At 41.3% G+C, this 19,679-nt stretch overlaps 1 protein-coding gene across 3 annotated transcripts in view; it reads right to left on the bottom strand.

Annotated features, from left to right (window-relative positions):
* Nucleotides 1–9,025: 9,025 nt before the first annotated feature.
* Nucleotides 9,026–19,679, bottom strand: part of MMAA (metabolism of cobalamin associated A) — a 22,764-nt gene continuing 12,110 nt past the window's right edge. For all 3 annotated transcript variants that reach the window (XM_032412932.1, XM_032412935.1, XM_032412934.1), the window contains exons 3-7: nucleotides 17,194–17,316; nucleotides 14,288–14,458; nucleotides 11,887–11,972; nucleotides 10,674–10,823; nucleotides 9,026–9,389 (exon numbers count right to left, since the gene is read on the bottom strand). In XM_032412932.1, the coding sequence (XP_032268823.1) occupies nucleotides 9,102–9,389; nucleotides 10,674–10,823; nucleotides 11,887–11,972; nucleotides 14,288–14,458; nucleotides 17,194–17,316 (818 nt within the window). In that variant the 3' untranslated portion in view covers nucleotides 9,026–9,101. The remainder of the gene's footprint in view (nucleotides 9,390–10,673; nucleotides 10,824–11,886; nucleotides 11,973–14,287; nucleotides 14,459–17,193; nucleotides 17,317–19,679) is intronic.

Here is a 19,679-nt window from a genome sequence, read left to right as displayed (position 1 = left end):
TTGATGAAAAAGGAACCGTATTTATACTTTATTCCACCCACCTGAAACACAGGTTGAGGTGGACAACTGATTCTGGGAAACTCACCCGTAGGTTTCCTTCACTGACATCTGTTGCCTCCAAAAGATGAACAGGCCAATCACATTTCTATCAGGAATTTGAAATTGGGAACCAAGAAACTATGAAGTATTAATGTGGGAAATAGACTTATGAAATAGTGAGATAAAACTGGAATAGAAAGGGCCTTGGTGGTCTGTGTGAGACAACAGTTATGGAAAAGTGAAGTCTAGAATGGTACAGAAAAAAAAAGAGAAGCGGAAGTACCTGAGACTTTCTAGCTCATGTATGAGAGTTGCCTTCATTCTTTTTGTCTTTGGTCCTCTGCTGTTTGAATACGATACAGCTATATGTGGGTTTTTCTTTTCGTTTTTAGCATTTATCCTGTTCAGTGTTCTCTGAGCTTCCTAAATCTGTGGTTTGGTGTCCACCATTAACTTTGGATAGTTCTCAGGTATTATTACTTGAAACATCTCTTCTCTCTCTTCTCCTTCTAGTATTCCAATGGCTTGTAAATTGTATCTTTCAAAATTGTTCTTGAATGTTCTGGGTCTTTTCATCCTTTTTATCTTGCATTTCAGTTTGGAAAGTTGCTCACGGCCTGTTTTTAAGCTTACCAATCTTTTTTCTTGGTCATGTTGAGTCTACTGAGGAGCCCATTGAAGGCATTCTTCATTTCTGTTAGAGTGTTTTTTTTTTTTTTTCCTAGCATATCCTTTTGATACTTTCATAGAGTTTCCATTTCTCTGCTTACATTACCCATCTGTTCTTATCTGTTGTCTATTTTTCCCTTAGCATTTATTATCATAGCTATCTTAAATTCTCTGATAATTCCAACGTCTGTGCATATCTGAGTTTGATTCTGATATCTGCTTTGTCTCTACAAACTGTTTTTTTCTTGCCTTTTGGCATGTCTTGTAATTGCTGAAATCCAGCATGCTGTATTGAATAACAGGAACTGAGGTAAATAGGCCTTTACTGGGAGGATGTTTGTTAATCTGTCTAAGTCTTGGGATAGATTTCATGCATGCTGTAGCCGTCAGAGCCAGAGGCTACAGATTCCTCTAGTGTCCTTGTTTTTGCTTCCCCTCTTGACTCTGGGCTTCCCTAGATACTCCTCCTCAGAGTCTGTATCTTGCAACTCTTTCAACTGTAATTCACTGTTACTATACCAAAGCCCTGTTGGCATGACAATAATGTGGGGGAGGCGAGAGTGTTCTATAATCTTATGATTAAATATCAGTCTTTTAAATATTTAAATATCAGTCTGATATTTACTGATTTAAATAATCAGTCTCCTGTGTCCTTGGGCTGTGACCTTTACAAGTATTTCTCCTGTAGTGTAGCTTCTCCTACCCCCACACCCTACTCCATTCACTGGCTACAGGGTTTCCAATCTATTTCCTTGAAGACCTGACCGCTGTTGTCTATGTTCCCCTTCCCACATTAGATGAGGAGAAAACAAAACTAAACAAAACCTGACCCCCATTGTCTACGTTCCCCTTCCCACATTAGATGAGGAGAAACAAAACAAAACTAAACAAGGAGTTGGGAGGAATGTCCTTATCCTAGCTGGGATAAGACCCCAGCAAAGTCTTTTCTCCTGGAGAGTAGGCCTTACAGAGAAGATCCTGGGTGTACTACACACAATTACTCATCCTCTCCTCCTGCCAGAGCTACGAGGGATTTTTCTTGGGTCTGCACTGTGACAACACAGTTCCTACAGGTAAAGTCCATGAAAGTGTGTGGGCCCCCATAAGCCTGCAGCCCCAGGAGTTTCTCACTCTCCCATTGGTTCACACTCAGACTTCAGCAACTCTTCAGAGTCACCACTAAAGGGTTCCTACCAGTTTATGGCTCTAACAGTCTCTGCTCCAGATAAGCAGACCCTGGCTCTCACTCTCTGGTTGTACCTCTATCTCCAGATTTCTGGGTGGTTGTCTCTCTATAGGTCCAAGAAAAGTAATTAATTTTCAGTCTGACCAGCCTTTTCTAAGTTGTAAGGATGAGAGTGAAGATTTCCAAGTCCTTTACATGTCAGACTTTAAATGTAAGTCCTCGTCGTTGCGTCCTTTCCTGAAGGCTGAACTTTGAGTCCTGTCTTTGGACTGTCTTTGGATTTTCGAGAGATTTCCATATTTAAAATAAATCTATCTTCTCCTGAGTTGTCTTGTGTAGGTCAACCATGCAATCAAAAGACGCCTGTCCAAAATTTATTGCCTGCCATGAGTTGCAGCTTCTCCAACTGCATAAAGGGGTACTTAGGCTAAAATAACTCTAAAATTTCCTATTAATCAGTTAGACATAAAAGGGAAATAATACCTAAAAGATACTATACTTTTTAAAACCATTCCTCTTCAGGGTACTGATCCTTTCTTGTTTTCAGATACATCTTCACTATAAGGAAGAGTAAAATAACCTAGTGGTGGGGGTCGGGGAATACTCTACTTATAAAACTGGATTAGGGAAAGATATTTTCAATAAGTAAGAGCGGCACAGCCACGAGTTTGAATATAAGTGGCAGCCACCTACATGAACGTCACTTGTGTGTTCTGGGGATATATTACCAACAATTGGGTTAATAATCATTTTCACAAAAATTACATCTTTTAATAAAACACATCAATAACATTTATTTATATCTCACCTTAGTCCAAAACAGACAAAATAGATGAAAGCATCTGTAGTAGGGGCACCTGGGTGGCTCAGTCGGTTAAGCTTCTGACTCTTGGTTTCAGCTCAGGTCATGATCTTGGGGTCATGGGATCAAGCCCTGCGTTGGGCTCCGCACTCAGTGCAGAGTTTGCTCGAGATTCTCTCTCTCCCTCTGCCCCTCCCCCAGCTCGTGCATGCACTCTCTCTCTCAGATAAATAAAATCTTTAAAAAAAATTAAAAAAATAAATCATCTGTAGTAGACATGTTTTTGGTCTGCCTGGCATCCTTTGCCACAGAGATGAACCCATGGTCTTTCAGGCAGGTCAGTCTGAGTGCTTCCCTGAGACTTTCAGAATTGGATCTATGGAGAGAAGGGACGTTCTTCCCCTGAACCCAAGTGCGGCTGGTTGCCACATCTCCAGCTCTGTGGAGGAAGCTGGGAGAAGGGAGTCAATATGCAGATGGGAAGAAAAGAGACACGGAGAATCCTAGCATCATTTATGTCCCTGAACACCTTGCTGAACCCCTACCCTTCTCCATATAATGATTGGATGAGCCAATAAATAACTTTTTGCCCAAACTAGTAGCTTTCTATTATTTCTGGCCAAGAATCCTGGCTAACATAGAAGTTGATATTAAGTGTCATTTTGGTTTGGTTTTTAAGGTCTAAAATATTATCTTCAAACATAAGCAGAAAAGTCTACTGGAAAATACAGGCACCAGTTTCCAAAAGAGTAAAATCTAAGATAGTAGGTTACAGAAGAAAGGCCTTAAAGATCAAACACTGAGCACGATCTTACCATCTGGATTAATGTACCAATCCACCCTATACCACAGAGGTATCTATAAATGAAGATAATATCTGTCATGAAACTTTTTTTTTTTAAAGATTTTATTTATTTATTTGAGAGAGAGAGAGTGAGAGAGAGCATGAGAGGGGAGAGGGTCAGAGGGAGAAGCAGACTCCCCACTGAGCGGGGAGCCCGATGTGGGACTCGATCCTGGGACTCCAGGATCACGACCTAAGCCGAAGGCAGTCGCCCAACCAACTGAGCCACCCAGGCGCCCTGTCATGAAACTGTCTTATAGAAAGTATGAAATGAAGTTCATAAAGTGCTTTGAGCAACTTGGAAAATAGTATTTTTAAAATCTAATGTATATGTCAAATGTAGGAACAATAAATTTAGATAAATATCTTAATATTCCTGTTGCTCAATTTCTCTTTCTATAAAACGGGGATAATAATACCTCTCTTGAGGGGTTGTTGACAGAGTTAGTAATCATATATATGTGAAGCTGGAAGATCATGACTCAACCTAAGGTTGATCTGCCAGAAAAGGAGGGACTGCCAACTACCCAGGCCTCTTTTGCAGGAGTTGATAGACATTTTGAAAAGGGGACTTGTGAGGAGCAAGTTTTTTGCAGAGATTATGTGCTTAAGTCCTGGGGGAGGAGACAGGAGAGCTAAGTACAATGAGAAATGGTATGGTTAATTGGTCTCTACTCCAGCTCACGGGACCCTATGAGGAGAGAGGCAAGGATCCTGTTCTCTGGGAACACAGCACTATTTGGGGAACTTAAGGAGTTTCACAGTTTGGAAACATCTAAGCAAGGTGGCATTCTCCTATAGGCACAGCAGCAATTAAAATAATGGAGGCCCAACAGAAGCCTGGGAGGGGCACGCTGCACCCAAGAGTGTGAGCTTGTTTGTAGATCAGTGAGGAACCCCTGGGACTTCCAAAAATACGTGAGAAGAGGACTTTCCAGGGGATTGAGATTCCTGCATGATATGATGGAATCTCAAGTCAGCAAAATTTGAGTGTAAACCTAATATGATTTTATTCATAAGAAAAGAGAGTTAATCCTTGAAATAGTTGGGTTCTATATGTAACAAGATTTGGCATTCAGCTTTGAGCCCGGTAAATGGCTTTATTGTCATCCTAAGATCTCTCTCTATGGGCTTCTAACCACACCTTACGATTGGCCAGGCAGATGTTACAGAGCTTTGAGGAAGAGGTCACATGATTTCCTCTGTGTTAGTTAAAAGCAACAGTAATTGAGATTAAGCATTAAGCCCTGCTGTGGGTAAAATAGTTCACTGACTTTCACGTGCCCTCACCTCACTCCCACCAAGAAGCAGAGGTGGCTAAGCAAAGTAAATTGCCCTGGGTCGCCTAGGTGGCTCAGTGGGTTAAGCGTCTGCCTTGGGCTCAGGTCATGATCCCAGGGTCCTGGGATCAAGTCCCGCATCAGGCTCCCTGAGTGGGGAGTCTGCTTCTCCCTCTCCCACTCTCCTTGCTTGTGTTCCCTCTCTTGCTGTGTCTCTGTCAAATAAATAAAAAAATCTTAAAAAAAAAAAAAATAATGGAAAGTGGGGCTCTTGGGTGGCTCAGTGGGTTAAGTGTCTGCCTTGGGCTCAGGTCATGATCTCAGGGTCCTGGGATCAAGTTCCACATCAGGCTCCCTGCTCAGCAGCGAGCCTGCTTCTCCCTCTGCCTGTCGCTCCCCCTGCTTGTGCATGCGCTCTCTCTCTCTCTCTGGCAACTAAATCAATAAAATCTTTTTAAAAAATGTAAATTGCCCCAAGGTTACCCTTTATGCATCAAATTTTCAGGTAAATATTAATATACTTCGACTCACATTGGCATCATCTACATTTCATAGTATAAATTTTTTTTTCTGAAAAAAAAATTCAGTAATTTATAACTGCTTTTGTGCCACTCTAATATTTTGTCATCCAAGCTACCACTAATGACCAAAAAGGTGAACGTATATGAACTTCATGGAGCAGGAATTGTCACCAAGCATGTATGTCAAGTGGGTTTTAAAAAGTCCATAAATTATAGTGCAAGGAAAGAAAAACGAACAGGATAGTCTCTTTTTGATTTTTCTTTTTCAAGGAAAATTTTGACTTGCTCATTTCCCTAGTTTTACCTGAGTAACGATGCTAACATTTAGCAAGTACCAGTCCCAGACACCATTCCAACACTCGACATGAGTTATAGTGGTGCCCTAAATGTACCCCTTAGAGGACGAGAGCTCGACTTCCCGAGGAGTTATCTAAAGTCTGGCTAAGGAAACATTTGCGTTTTATGAAGTCCCACGTGGTATTCTCAGGCTTCAGGAGCAGCTGAGCTCCACCATCTGCAAGAACGTAGAAATCACAGAAGTTGTTTCACTTCTCAAATTCCTTGTAGTTTACTAATTTTTAGCAGTAGAGTCATGACTTCTATGATGGCAATCTACTGGGTGAGCGGAATGTTACCATTGTCTTCATTGATTTTTTTCTCTTTTTCTTCTGTATGACAGGTTAAACTGCATAAACACTGAGTACCGGATGCACGTTGTTCGTTTGCTTTTGTCTTCATTGTATACTGGAGCTACAACCGTGACACGTGCTCAGGTCAAGAAGTAAACAGCCATATTATGGAGTGATTATGAAGAGAACTCCTTGCTAGGTTGTATTGTGATAGGTAATGTTAACTGCAGCTCTAACTGTACAAGTAATTGTAGACAATTTAATGAAATTTGGTACTGTTGTAGCAAAATGTCTGTCAATTTTGGAGCTCAGTTTAGAACAGAGCACCTTTTTATCTACCTACAGAAATTAATGGTAATTATGCTTTTGACAAAGGCAAAATCAACCTAGGAGGTTTTATTCAGAAAAGAATTATTCTTTTAAAATAGGGGGAGACTAACTCATTTAATCCTTAAAACAACCCTCAGGCGTTAAATATTTTACTCTTTAAATATTTATTTAGCACTTACTATGTCCAGGCACTGTGTGTATATTAACTAAAATAGTCCTTTCAACAACTCTGGGTGGACACCATTGTCAACCCCATTTAATAACGAGGAAACTGGGACATAGGGAGATTAAGTAGTTTGGCCAAATTAAATTGATGCTAGTCTGTTTTACAGAACAACGAGCTGCCACGAGTATCCATGTATAATATTCCCAACACCTACCAATTACTGAGTGTTGGCATTTCCCATACAACCTCTCATTTAATTATTCCAAAAGCCCTGTGCAGTAGCTATTCTTACCTTAATTTTAAATACAAGGAAACGGGTGCATACAAAAGAGAAAAAACCTGCCCCGAATCATGTGGCTAGTTAGGACAGTTGAAATCTGACTATGTACATCCAAGTCAATACCTATGCTTTTGTCCAGGTCAAGGGTTTAGCATGGTAGATTCACAGATGGCACAGAAGGATGGCATTTTCAAGCTTAACAAAAGGGAGCATGGATTTTTTTTTTTAAGGCCACAGACATTTTAGTCTATTATACAGCTGCCAGTTTAGCAAGTAACAGAAATAAAGGGAAACGGTAACTTAGAAATTGGTCTCTACACTATAGCCAGTGGTACAATAACAACATAAAGAGGACAAGGGGGGTTTCTAATGCTTTTTATGACTATATTTGTATCATTAAAAGTAATTCAAACTGAGAAGAAATGCATAGCTAAATGGAGGGCTAACAAAAGCCATCCTTCTGCCACCCTCTTCATGAGGCAGCGCGCATGTGCTTGACTGTTACGTACGCTGTGCCACAAATGACAGGTTTGTCCTTCCCTGTAGTAGTAGTTTACTAGGGAAATTGTGAAATTCTTTCTCTGGAAGATTCCAAAAGCAGTTTTTCATCTGGTTTAATGGTTGTCCTTTCTGAAATTAGGTGAATTGACTGGATAATCTTTTGGTTTCTCCTAGCCCTCATATAAGATGTAAGTGTGCCACTAACACAAATCCTTTAAAAAAAAAAGTTATGGGGGCGCCTGGGTGGCTCAGTCGTTAAGCGTCTGCCTTCGGCTCAGGTCATGGTCCCGGGGTCCTGGGATCGAGTCCTGCGTCAGGCTCCCTGCTCACTGGGGAGTCTGCTTCTCCCTCTGCCTGCCCCTCCCCCTACTTGTGCTCTCTCACTCTCTCTGTCAAATAAATAATTAAAATAAAAAATAAAGTTGTGGAATGTTTGCTAAAATAATACTCAAGTAATTTAATTCCAGATAGGTAACAGTAAAAACCGACATACTGTGTAAAATATTCTAAAGGACTCAGAATAGTACAGGTTTGAAATTTCTGGGAAGAAATTTTGTGTAATGAAGAAATTCTATAGTTAGAAATAATTTTATTCAAATGTACATACTTATAACTACCATCAAACTGTATAAAATATATTCAAAGAATTAATTATAGCAGATACCTTAAAGACAATCATAAAATATCAAAAGAGCATGATGGTAGTCATAAGACCGTGAGAGAAAATTCAACGTACATATAAGACTTATACAGCTTCAGGTATTTATAACTAACATAATAACAGCAAGCAGCCTCTGGGTATTTCCTATGTACCACCATGGTAGCAAAAAGATTCTCCTGAGTTATCTTATTTATCCTCATCAACCCTATAAAGTTAACGTTGTCAGTTCCCTTTTAGCAGGGAAGAAACTGAAACTCAGAGGTAGGTTATTTGTCCAAACTTAAACAGCTAATGAGTGACTGATCTATGTTGAAAGTTTAAACCCACCCAATTCAACCCCAGAACCCAAGCCCTGTGCCATGCCTCCTCTGGGAACAAAATTTGTTCCTCCTCATCAGGAGTAAGGCAGATTTTTAAGATGCTAATATGAAGTCAAATGACCAAAGAGGAAGAGAAGCAAAAGTCTTTGATAATATTCAAACTGAATAACCCTTGAATCATTGTGACCTCACTTGGGTCCTTTGAGGGTATCCTCCAACTCTTGGGGATTAATGGGCTACATGATTTGCAGCTGATTTCTCCCAGCTCCCTCTGGGCTCTCCTACCTATCATGGGGGTGTCCACAAGTCTAGACAAATAGACTTTAAAACTGTGTTCACATCACTACACATTCTACTTGTTTTGTTACTCATGTACATGGCCATTTCAGAAATTCCTAGAATAGTCTGGTACACTAAGTATCAGTCATGATTTTCAGCTCCTAGTAACCCATTGTGTGTGATTCTGGCCTGAAGTAAGAATTTAGACATGTGGTCACTCTTGCTTACATTTTCTCTGGAAACCCAGAGAATATAGAATCAAAGAAAACATTTAAGGTACATAAACTTTTTCTGTTCTCATCAGCCTTCTCTGCTTGTGACTGATGAGAAGGAACTCTCCGACCAGCTACCATGCCAGGGTGTAAGAACAGAAAGAAGTGTAAATCAGTAACATGTAACAGGTACCTTGTAAATACTGCCGGGGCCTGACCTTTGCTGGCCATATCTAACATTCTTCCACTTTTCAAGCACGGTTCACAAACGAGGCCGAGGGCAGCACAAATGAATTACTGAAAATATAAGCATTCAAGTGACTTTTAATATTAAAATACTTTATGAAATGATATATAAAATCATTGCATAGGATAAATTTCCTTAGCCTCTGCTTTTAAAAGTTTTCAACAACACATCTGCTGCTAGTCCTGGGGACAGGGCCCCACTGAGAACCTTTTTTTCCAGAACAGGAATCTGTTCCTGGACGGTGGGATGGGTCCTGAAATGTTCTAACACGCTTTCCTGAATGAGATTCCACATCCAAACTTTCTGCTGCCTCTGCCGCTTGGCCATCAGCTCCCCACTGGCGAGCATGAGGTCCTGGAACTCTCTCATCTTATCCCACATTTCAGTGATGCCCTCTCCGCTTCTGGCGGAGATACGAATTACCTATTGAAAAGGGAAGAACCAAAACCGTTTTACTTAAAATGATAGGAAACATCTTCATAGGGACTCTGATATTTGCCGATTAAGTCTTACAGTCTATGAAAATAGGTAAGTGAAAACGGAGACATTTTGTCACTGTATCGAAGTAAACTATACCCAGAAATAGACTGAGGTCACTTACTACGATTACTAACTATGTGCAGAAATAAGACACTGATTTCAGGTCAAAATTTTTAGCCCAGAGGCTTATTTTGACTTAGAATTGCTCAGATGGTCCTCAGAGGCCATGCGGAGGAGCTGCGAGAGGGTCACGAGGATGAGAAGGGCAATGCTGGGTAGGTTTCCCTGAGGTCTGAGTGCTAGGAAACGGAACTACGTTGAGAAAATAGCCCCATTCCCTGTGTCAGCAGTCCCTGATTCAGCAAGCACTAAGAGCCGAGCACCCAGCCCCTGCCCGGAGCCGACAGCCCTGCGCCCGGTGCAGACAAGGTGACTGCGGGAGCCCAGGGGCGGGCAGTAAGGGAGGTCACCGCTGCTCTCATTCGAGTGATTACAGCTTACTCTTTATTTTATTTATTTATTTATTTATTTATTTATTTTTTTTAAAGATTTTATTTATTCATTTGACAGACACAGCGAGAGAGGGAACACAAGCAGGGGGAGTGGGAGAGGGAGAAGCAGGCTTCCTGCAGAGCAGGGAGCCCGATGTGGGGCTCGATCCCAGGACCCTGGGATCATGACCTGAGCCGAAGGCAGACGCTTAACGGCTGAGCCACCCAGGCGCCCCTACAGCTTACTCTTTAATAACAGAGTGGCCTCCTGCACAGAAAGCTGCCCACATCAATAGCAGCGTACCGTTTATTACAGAACTTCTCTTTGTTTTTTCCTTCTTGAAAACAGCACCCAACAAGCATAATGGGAAGGGAAGCGATCACACCAAAAGCTTCTCTCCTACTCAAACTCTTAAGACAGAGAATCAAATCACTAATTGCTCCATAATCTCAAGAATGGTTCCTTTCAGGATGGATTTGCTATCACTTCCAAATGGCTCAAGTCAAGCATTAAGCAAACTAATCTATCCCCTCGCATCTGGTTTTTGACATCTCGTGACTGAAGGATTATATTTAAAATCATGACTACCCGCTCTGGCTTTGCCATAAGGTTTTAAAATTGTGATCTCACATCCAAGCAAAGATTGATTCTAAGTCTAGCTTGGGACTCGCATCCTCTCTCCTAATGGGTGCAGTCCACTCAGGGTGGGAAATGCAGAACGGAACACAAGCTGACCTTTGGTCTCCAGACTTCTGAGCGTTTGCGGAGTAACTTCAGTGCGCTCACATACTCCGCCTGTATCCTTCGAGCCGGCACAATCAAGTCTCCATCAGATTTCGTTATAGCCACCAGGTCTGCCATCTCAATTATACCTCTTTTGATACCCTGAAGTGAAAAAGACAGTGATGTATCAGAAACACTTCATTTAATTATAGCAAAAAAAAAAAAAAAAAAAAGGGACACCAGTCAATGCTAAGATTTTGAGAGACACACACTTCATTAACTAATTTTCCTCTGCATCCTCCCAAGCCCTGGGTACTAGGAACCACAATTACTCAACAAAAATTATTCAAAAGCACCAGCTGTTGGGATTATGGAAGTCATCTCTAAGATCTCTTCCAAATTTAGAGACTAACATGAGAAAATACATTCACAATTAGAGGAAATACATCATCAAGACACAACATGAATGAGTGGCAGGGGACAAGTCCAGTTGTCTCATGATGGATTCTGTTTCTCCTGAGCTAATGCTGCAGGATGCAAAACCATCCATCATTAAGTGCTTAAAGAGAAAAGACACCTATTGCTAACACCTGCATTTCCATAAACAAAGTCTTTGAAGTTTTCCTTAAGGTTTATAATTTTTTTTTCCAATTTGCATTTGAGGAAAAATAACCTGATAGCTAAAAATGCCCCAATCTCGGTCCTACAAACACCCACACCACAGTGGTCTCTTTTGGCTGGAGCTGTCCCTGTGCCCCGTTCGCTCCCCATGCTGCAGGTGGAAAAATCTAAGTTGTAGGATTAGCTCAAGGTCATAAATTCTATTACTATAAGTTAGGAAAAAACAGAGAATGTGTCTTTGACTCAGGTATTTTAGCCAATATGAATGCTATTTCTTTTCTTTTTTTTATTTGAGAGAGAGAGACAGAGAGCGTGCATGTGTACTAGTAGGGGGAGGGGCAGAGGGAGGGGGAGGGGCAGAGGGAGAGTGAGAAGCAAACTCCCCGCTGAGCAGGGAGCCCAATGCAGGGCTCAAGCCCAGGACCCTGAGATCACCAGAGCTGAAGGCAGATGATTAACCGACTGGGCCACTCAGGAGCCCCTGAATGCTACTTCTTTTACCTACATTAATAGCAACTTAATTTACAGAAACACAACACTGGAAATGTGTACTTTCAGAGATGTATACTTTGTGTCTGGGGAGAAAAAAAGTCAACATAATCACCTGCAATTCATCTCCTCCTGCTGGTGGCAGTAGTAAAACAAACATGTCAACCATATCCGCAACGGCAAACTCCGACTGGCCCACACCTGAAATTGTAAACTATTCATAGTGATGAGACTTTCTCAACTACCTTGACCACCATTTCATTCACTTGTACTCACGCTCACACACTCAAGCCGATCCCACCTTAAACACCCCCCTCTGAAGAATCTATGAAATGCACTGCCTTGCCTATGAGCACACCTGTGACCCTTCCCACACCTCTCTCCCTCGCTTATTCCCAGTAGCCTTCGTGGCAGCTAAATGGAGAACCTTGAGATGTCCAGGGAGTAGCTTGAATAGTGTGGTTCTAATCCTAGACCATGCCTGTCAAGACTTTCAGCTTTCTGGCCTTCTCAGCCTCTGAGGAGCCCCGCAAACCCGCACCGATGGGTCAGTCTGACTATCCGTGGTCTCTCCTCTGTAAGCGTGCCGGAGAACTGGCTCAGGAACAGGCACCACCACAGGGTCATGGAGTCTGCCATCCACTACCCCGCCGCACTGCCCGGTAAAAGCAATGCCCCTAAGCACCCTCAGTCAGCTGCTTTCCCATTCACACCGTGGCTATTAGAAACATTCACTGTGCCATGATCTCCCCCATGATGACGACCCTGGCACCTACTTGACAGCGCTCCCTCAGCGTCCCCCTCGCCCCCTCCACAGATAAGCAGGTCCGAATACCAGCCCTGCTCACTGCCTCCTCTCCAGCCTCCTTCCTTCCCATTTCCTCTGGGCCCTTGTTTTGCCTTATCTTTAACCTCTCCTTAGTCTACCGGCTCCTGTCGCCCAGCACCTCATAGGAATTGTGTTCTTGTCTTTCTTATCTGAAAACTAAACAAACCAAGAAAAAAAGACAAAAACTCACAACCTCCTCCAATTATCACCATATTTCTCACTTTCTCTTTATAACCAAGTGTCTAGAAAAACAGTCAATGTATGCTCATTTGTCTTCACTTCATTACTTCACATTAATTTCAATCCACTTAAATCTGACTTCCACATCACCCGCTCCACTGAAACTCCTCTCAAGATTCTGTCCTTTGTTGGGGTGTCAGAGACTTCTAGTTGTCCATTCCATATTTATTCTTCCCCATTTCCTTACCCCAATGTTGTCAGGAGCACCGATGTACCAGGTGGAAGCCCACAGTCACCACACCCAATTTCCACCAGAGATGATCAATGAGTGAGAGCAAAAGCCACCAGATGGGGTTTCCAGGGAAAATTCTTTAAAGGGGACTAACCCAGCCAGAGGTACACGTCTTCTGCCTACCCCTTTCCCCTCCTTCCATACTCTCCCTCCTCCCTCCTCCTCCTGCCTGGAATGTGGATGTGATGGTTAGAGCTTCATCAGCCATCTTTTACCCAAGAGCAACACTGAGGAGGGAAACTAAGTGCTAAGAATGGAGAGCGGAGACAGAAGCCTGGGACACTGAGGGCACTGTGGAACCACCAGGCCTGCTCGGGACTGCCTGCCTCTGGGCTTCTCCTGTTGACGAGAAAATAAACCACTTTCTGTTTGAGTCACAATTATTTTGAGTCTCTGGGACAAGCAGTCAAATGCAACCTCCAGCCAATGCACTTGGTTTTTATGGTCCTCTTCTCCCTTGATTTCTCCTACTACCACACAGGCAACTCTTCCTCCATCCATCCCTACATGGTGGAGTTTCTGGTCTCCGGCCCCATCTCTCTTCACCCCCTATGTGCCTCCACATTCTATGGGCTAAGTATCCTGAACAAACCACGGTTCTGTAAATGGGCCATGTCCTCTCACTCTCTTTATTTCACTCTAATTCCTCCTTCAACACTGAGCTCAACTGTCACCTCCTCCCGGAAGTCTTCCCTGATCCCTCAAACCTGAGTCAGGTTGTGTCACAAACATTTATCACTCAGTAGCAGTAGTTTGTCTCTCCACAAGCCTGTGAATTTCTTGGGGTTTCCATTTCAGTATTTTCATTGTGTATAGCTGTGTACTAAGGATATAAAGATGAAATAAAACATGGCCCTATATTAAAGAGGCACCCAACTACATGAATTTTCTTAGCAAATATTATAGACATGTGAAATGTGCTTAAACACAACAGGTGTTAAGTTAATGTGTTGTTTCCAATGCTTACAGTTCTCCTCTGGCATTTACAACATACCACTCTTATATAACAGTTCTCCAGATACACGGCTTTTCTTTAAAGGTCAGGATTAGAGCCTGTATTTTCATATCTCCTATAGAACCCGAGATATCTTGTATTTAATTACACCTTTAGAAAATATATGCTGAATGAACAAAATGATACTAGTTGTCACTCATCTTTTTATGGCATTCGTTATAATAGTATTTTATTGTTATGAAATAGAAAATCACACTCACCTACGGTTTCAATAAGAATGATGTCATATCCCCCTCCTTCACACAACAGAATAGCTTCATTTGTGGTCCTTGTCACACCTCCTAAAGTACCGCTGGTAGGAGATGGCCTGATGTATGCATTCATATCTCTTGATAACTCAGTCATTCGGGTTTTATCACCTAAGAGTGATCCTAAAACACAGAGTTAAGATTTTCTAATCATGGAATACCTATAAGGGCCAATTATCAATCAGCTAATTCCCAGGTGAAGTGCTTTATGACATTTCTCCCCAAATCTCAAAATGATTTCGTATTATTGAGCTTTAGTGCAACACAGCATGTACGATGCCAAATTAATCGTTTTAACATTTCAAGCCCTTCAAAATTTATAATGGCTTTCCACTGACTAGAGGTTCAAATCTAGATTCTTCAGCCTAGCACTAAAGGCCCTCAGAATGCAGCCCTACCTTACCTGCCCATTTTCAGCTTCCACTAGTCCCCAAATCAATCTTCCATTCCAGCCAAGATGGGTTCTTTACTGTCATCTTAACATGGTTGTCTTTATGGTTTTCAAATGGGGATGAGTTTGCCCCCAGAGGAAATCTGGCAATGTCTAGAGAGATTTTTACTTGTCACAACTGGGGGTAGGATGCTACTGGCATCTGGTGGGTAGAGGCCAAGGATACTGTTAAGCATCCTTCAGTGTCAGGAAGCTGCCCAAAACAAAGAATGTCATTAGTGCCAAGGTTGAGAAACTGCTTTAATAGAAGGTCTTTGCCCATGGAACCATGTCTTACATATTCTGTAATGAGTGTTTATTCACAGTAGGCAATTAATTAATTAATTAATTTTTTTAAAAAAGATTTTATTTATTCATTTGAGAGAGAGAGAGAAAGAGAGAGCATGAGCGGGGGAGGGGCAGAGGGAGAAGCAGGCTTCCTGCTGAGCAGGGAGCCCAATGCAGGGCTCGATCCCAGGACCCCGAGATCATGACCTGAGCCGAAGGTAGACGCTTAACCGACTGAGCCACCCAGGCGCCCCTAGGGTTCTCATAGGTTCTAATTCTGGAGCAGACACCTACCACATATCTCAACTACCTTATTTACTGCACACAAAACTTTCTTCTAAAGTGATTTTCTGCATGAAATCATCTCTGTGTAAGTCAACAAACTGCCAAAGCCGTACTTTAAATTATTATCCTATAGATCCTAACACACTGAATTAAACATTATGAAATTACTCTCCCATCTAACTGTCTTAGCAGTGAGTCCAAAACTGTCAGTTGCAGACCCTTAGGGAGGTCTCCAAGCTACTGCAGGGGGTCTGTGAATCCAAAGCACAACAAGGACAATAAAGTAATGTTTTTCAACTTTAGCATCTTGCTGCTTTTCAAATGTATGGTACTGTAGCAATAATAAAGTAGAAATGGAAACTTACAGTGTCCTGTTAATCCTCACGTATTTTTTCTTTCAAAGTCTATTTATTTTTTTTTACCTGACAAAGGGACCTTCATTTTTAGTTTAAGAATTAAGAACCACATGGCTATGCAACTTTAATCAGGCTATCTTGTCAGCATATCTGCTATTACTATCTCAAGCTATTATTTTCTTTTGCTATTACAAGTATTATAGAATACTACAAAGGTAAGAGAAAAAAGGCCTTCTCCCCTGTATGAAAATGAGAGCCACTATAAAAAAATTCTTTGTTCAAGTCCTTACCTTTAACAAAGAAAGTTCTTAGAACGTAAATAAGACGATACATTGACATGGCTTTAATCTTGAACCTTGTGAGTATAATTTTATTTTATGGTTAACATTTCTATTATTGTGACTCAAAAACTGTGCATGTTCTCAGCTACAGTTCTCAATGGGTGGTAACAGGAATTGTTGTCCACCTCTCTACTGACCTAAAGCCCTTGAAATATGATTATATCATCTCTATTTTTTTTAGCATGAAACCCATAGTATGTAAACCAAACACTTCCACAAAGCGCCCTGTATTTTCCCCTCACAACACACGTTACGTTGTAACGGCCTGTGTTCACATGTCTATTTCCCTCATTTGATGTGGCTCCATAAGGCCAAGAGGACTGTGTCTCAGTCACCATTACATGACACAGTGCCTTCCTTGTACAATGCCTCGCCTATATCAGACATTCGAGTACTTGTTAAACGAATAACTGCAATGTGAGAGGAGTAGGGGGAAGAAAAAACTTTCCTGAGTATTTATATGGTATGCTTTATGTTTTCCTTAAATGATCCTTTGGGGAAACAAAGTTTATTCATTTTCTCTCTCATGAGCTGCAAATTAAACTAAACTCGGAGTGACTGTGTGCCCTCACACCAGTAAGTAGTTGCTGAGCCTGAGATGTGACACACCACGCTAAGTGCTGTAGGGAGAACAGCGGTGTATTACACGGTCAGTCCCTCTAAGAGCTTTCTGTTTCACTGAACATGTAATATGAACCGGTGACAAGTTAGAGAGAGCAATAAGATTTTCTTTTAAGCTTAAGAGATGTTACAACAATATAAGAAAAAAGCGAACGAGGGATGGACCCATTTTCTGAACCGTGTAGGGGCTGATAGAGCCAGGGAAAAAACAACAGGAGGGAAGAGGGCCTAGTGTCAGCTTTGACAGACAAAGAGCTGGAAGTTGCTTTTGATTATCTTCAACTTCTGGCACCCCTTCTCCTAGTTCTCTAAGTACCCAAGCTCGTCCTGGACTACCCACAAGCTAAGGAGCCCAAGGCCCCAAACCACCTCCCTCCATCTCCACCTCGCCGCCCCCAAAACTCCCTTCTTTCAGTGAGATCAAACTCAGCGAGAGGTTAGAAGTCACCAGACTGTGCAAATTCCCATTAAATTATAAGAGAGCCCTTTGAGCCCCTGCTCTGCAATTAAAAAAAAAAAAAAGTCAGTGATACTCACCACCACTAGTACAAGAAGAAGGGTCCACAGCTAGCACAGATAATCTGTGCCCTCTCTCAGTAAGCATTTTTCCAAAATACTCTATAAAGGTTGATTTTCCAGCACCAGGGGGCCCAGACAATCCTACAGTAGAGAGAGACCTTCTAATTTAATGAAAGAAATGAGCGCAGCACAATGATAAGTTCTATTCAAATATTAGATTTATCTTCTATTTCTCATGTATTAAAACCATCATTAATGTATTTTAACATTTCCTAAAGTAAACAAAAAACCATTTATTTATCTAGGTTCCTGAGCAATAGGGATATAGGAAGAAAACAATTCTGAGTTCCCTATGTTCTCCAAATTCACTTTGTAAAATTACAAAATATGATCGGCCCTTTTACTATAACATAGATCTTTCTGGAAAGACTTCATTGCCTATACTGTAAATGTGCTGAGTTTCCACAACATCTGCCCACCTCTCACCATGATCAGTAATTATCCCACCTACCCCAATGCTGGACACTTTGCTCTTCCCATTGGAAAAACAACTCAGTACTCTGGAAATTCCCAGGGATTGAGAAAATTTTCTATTTATGAAAGATAATTTTTTTTCATCCTACCCATAACTCAAAATATAGGATTTAAACTGAATCCTGAAAAAATTAGCTTGTCTTAAGAAAGGCAGGAAATTTCCCTGCTTGGAGAGTTCACCGAGCATGGCAGATAAGAGCATGCACTCTGGAGCCAAGTGGCCGGTTCTGGTTCCAGCTCTCCCTTTTATGAGCTGTACAATCGTGGTGAGGTTACTTAACCATTCTGTACCTGAGTATACTCTGCCATAAAATAGATGCGATAGCACCTATCTCTTCAGGTTGTCGTAAGAACTAGAGGAGTTGATATTTGCAATGTTTAGAACAGCACCTGGCATAAAGTATATAACACTGAAGCATTTAATTGTAATTTCATTCAAAAGTATGTGTAGGTCATACGGCATGCTTGGCTCCTTACTGCAATTTTCAGGGCAGGTCTCTGTCTTAAACATCTGTATGGGTGCCGAACAAACATTTGTTACTTGTAGTTATGATGGTGATAAAATAGCTACCATAAAGACACAGGTTTATCTGGCCTCATAAGACCAAGATGAAAGAACCAGAATAGCAATGAAAATTTGTGAGTTACTAGCTACGAGTGAGTTGCTGGTTAACTCTGTATATTTCTGGGATGTTTTCTCTTCAAACAGCATTTAGCCGTAATAAGTAAACACTTTGTCATAACAGGAATTTCTCTTTGGGAGTCTACTATTTTGTCTGTCTACAATACATAAAGATTATTAACAGTCAACGTAGTACTCTCAAAACGAGAGTTCCTTCAGTGAAGGCAGAAGACTAGGATGTATGAACAATGCAGACTAGTACCAACATCGGTTGGTGAACTCTTTTTGAAATAATCTTTAAAGATTCATACCCTGTTACCATAAAATTAGGAAGTTTTAATCCCATATCATTAAACTGAGATGTAAGTCTAATATAATGCCAGTCAATTTTTAAGTATTTACTCAATCCTCACAAAATTTCTGCACGTTGTCCACCATTTCAAGTTTTAGTGGGAAAGTTGGTTGGAATCACCTACTTTGCCATCACGAAGACCTCTCATCCCACCTAAACATATCTAAACTGTTTAAAAATGCACAATTAAGAAAATATAGCAAGCTTATTTGCAATTGTGGAACCTAGTCAATTGTTCAAGAAATCGAGTGAATTTCTAATATTTTTAGACAGCAAATGAATATGGTCTCTCCTTTAAAACACATTTTGGTATTGAGATGGCTGTGCTTAAAGTCAAGCAACTCCCAGAAACTCTAACAAAAAGTACCTGAAAGAAGAGAGACTTGCCCTAGAAAGACTAATGAAACACCTAAGAAGTAGAATGTTGAAATGTGATAAGGATATTTATAGTTGATATAAATACAAAAACAAGGCATTCACTTCAGACCATCAAGCAGAAGGACTACCAAGAGAAAGGAGTAAACCAGTTAACAGTTCTTCATATGCATATTCTATTCTGGGAGCCACAGGTTCTTGCCAAAATAGAAATCTTACATTATTCTCTTAAAATACAGAGACTTGGTTCAAATGACCACGACACTTTTCCCCCCAACATAACAAGACCAATATTTGCAAAAAAAAAAAAGGGGGGGGGGGGAAGGGGATTAAAATCCAGCCCAAAATTCTGAGAAGAAAGAAAGAATTCCCATTAGATTACAAACTATGTAGACTTATTTTAAAACAGAAAATTTACAAAAATATTTACTGAACAGGGCGCCTGGGTGGCTCAGTTGGTTAAGCGACTGCCTTCGGCTCAGGTCATGATCCTGGAGTCCCTGGATCGAGTCCCGCATCGGGCTCCCTGCTCGGCGGGGAGTCTGCTTCTCCCTCTGACCCTCCCCCCTCTCATGTGCTTTCTCTCTCATTCTCTCTCTCTCAAATAAAGAAATAAAAAAA

Source organism: Phoca vitulina, unplaced genomic scaffold (assembly GCF_004348235.1).
Source record: "Phoca vitulina isolate PV1807 unplaced genomic scaffold, GSC_HSeal_1.0 scaffold14, whole genome shotgun sequence".
NCBI lineage: Eukaryota > Metazoa > Chordata > Mammalia > Carnivora > Phocidae > Phoca > Phoca vitulina.
Note: the sequence above shows the minus strand (reverse complement) of the source record. Positions and strands in the feature narration are given on the sequence as shown.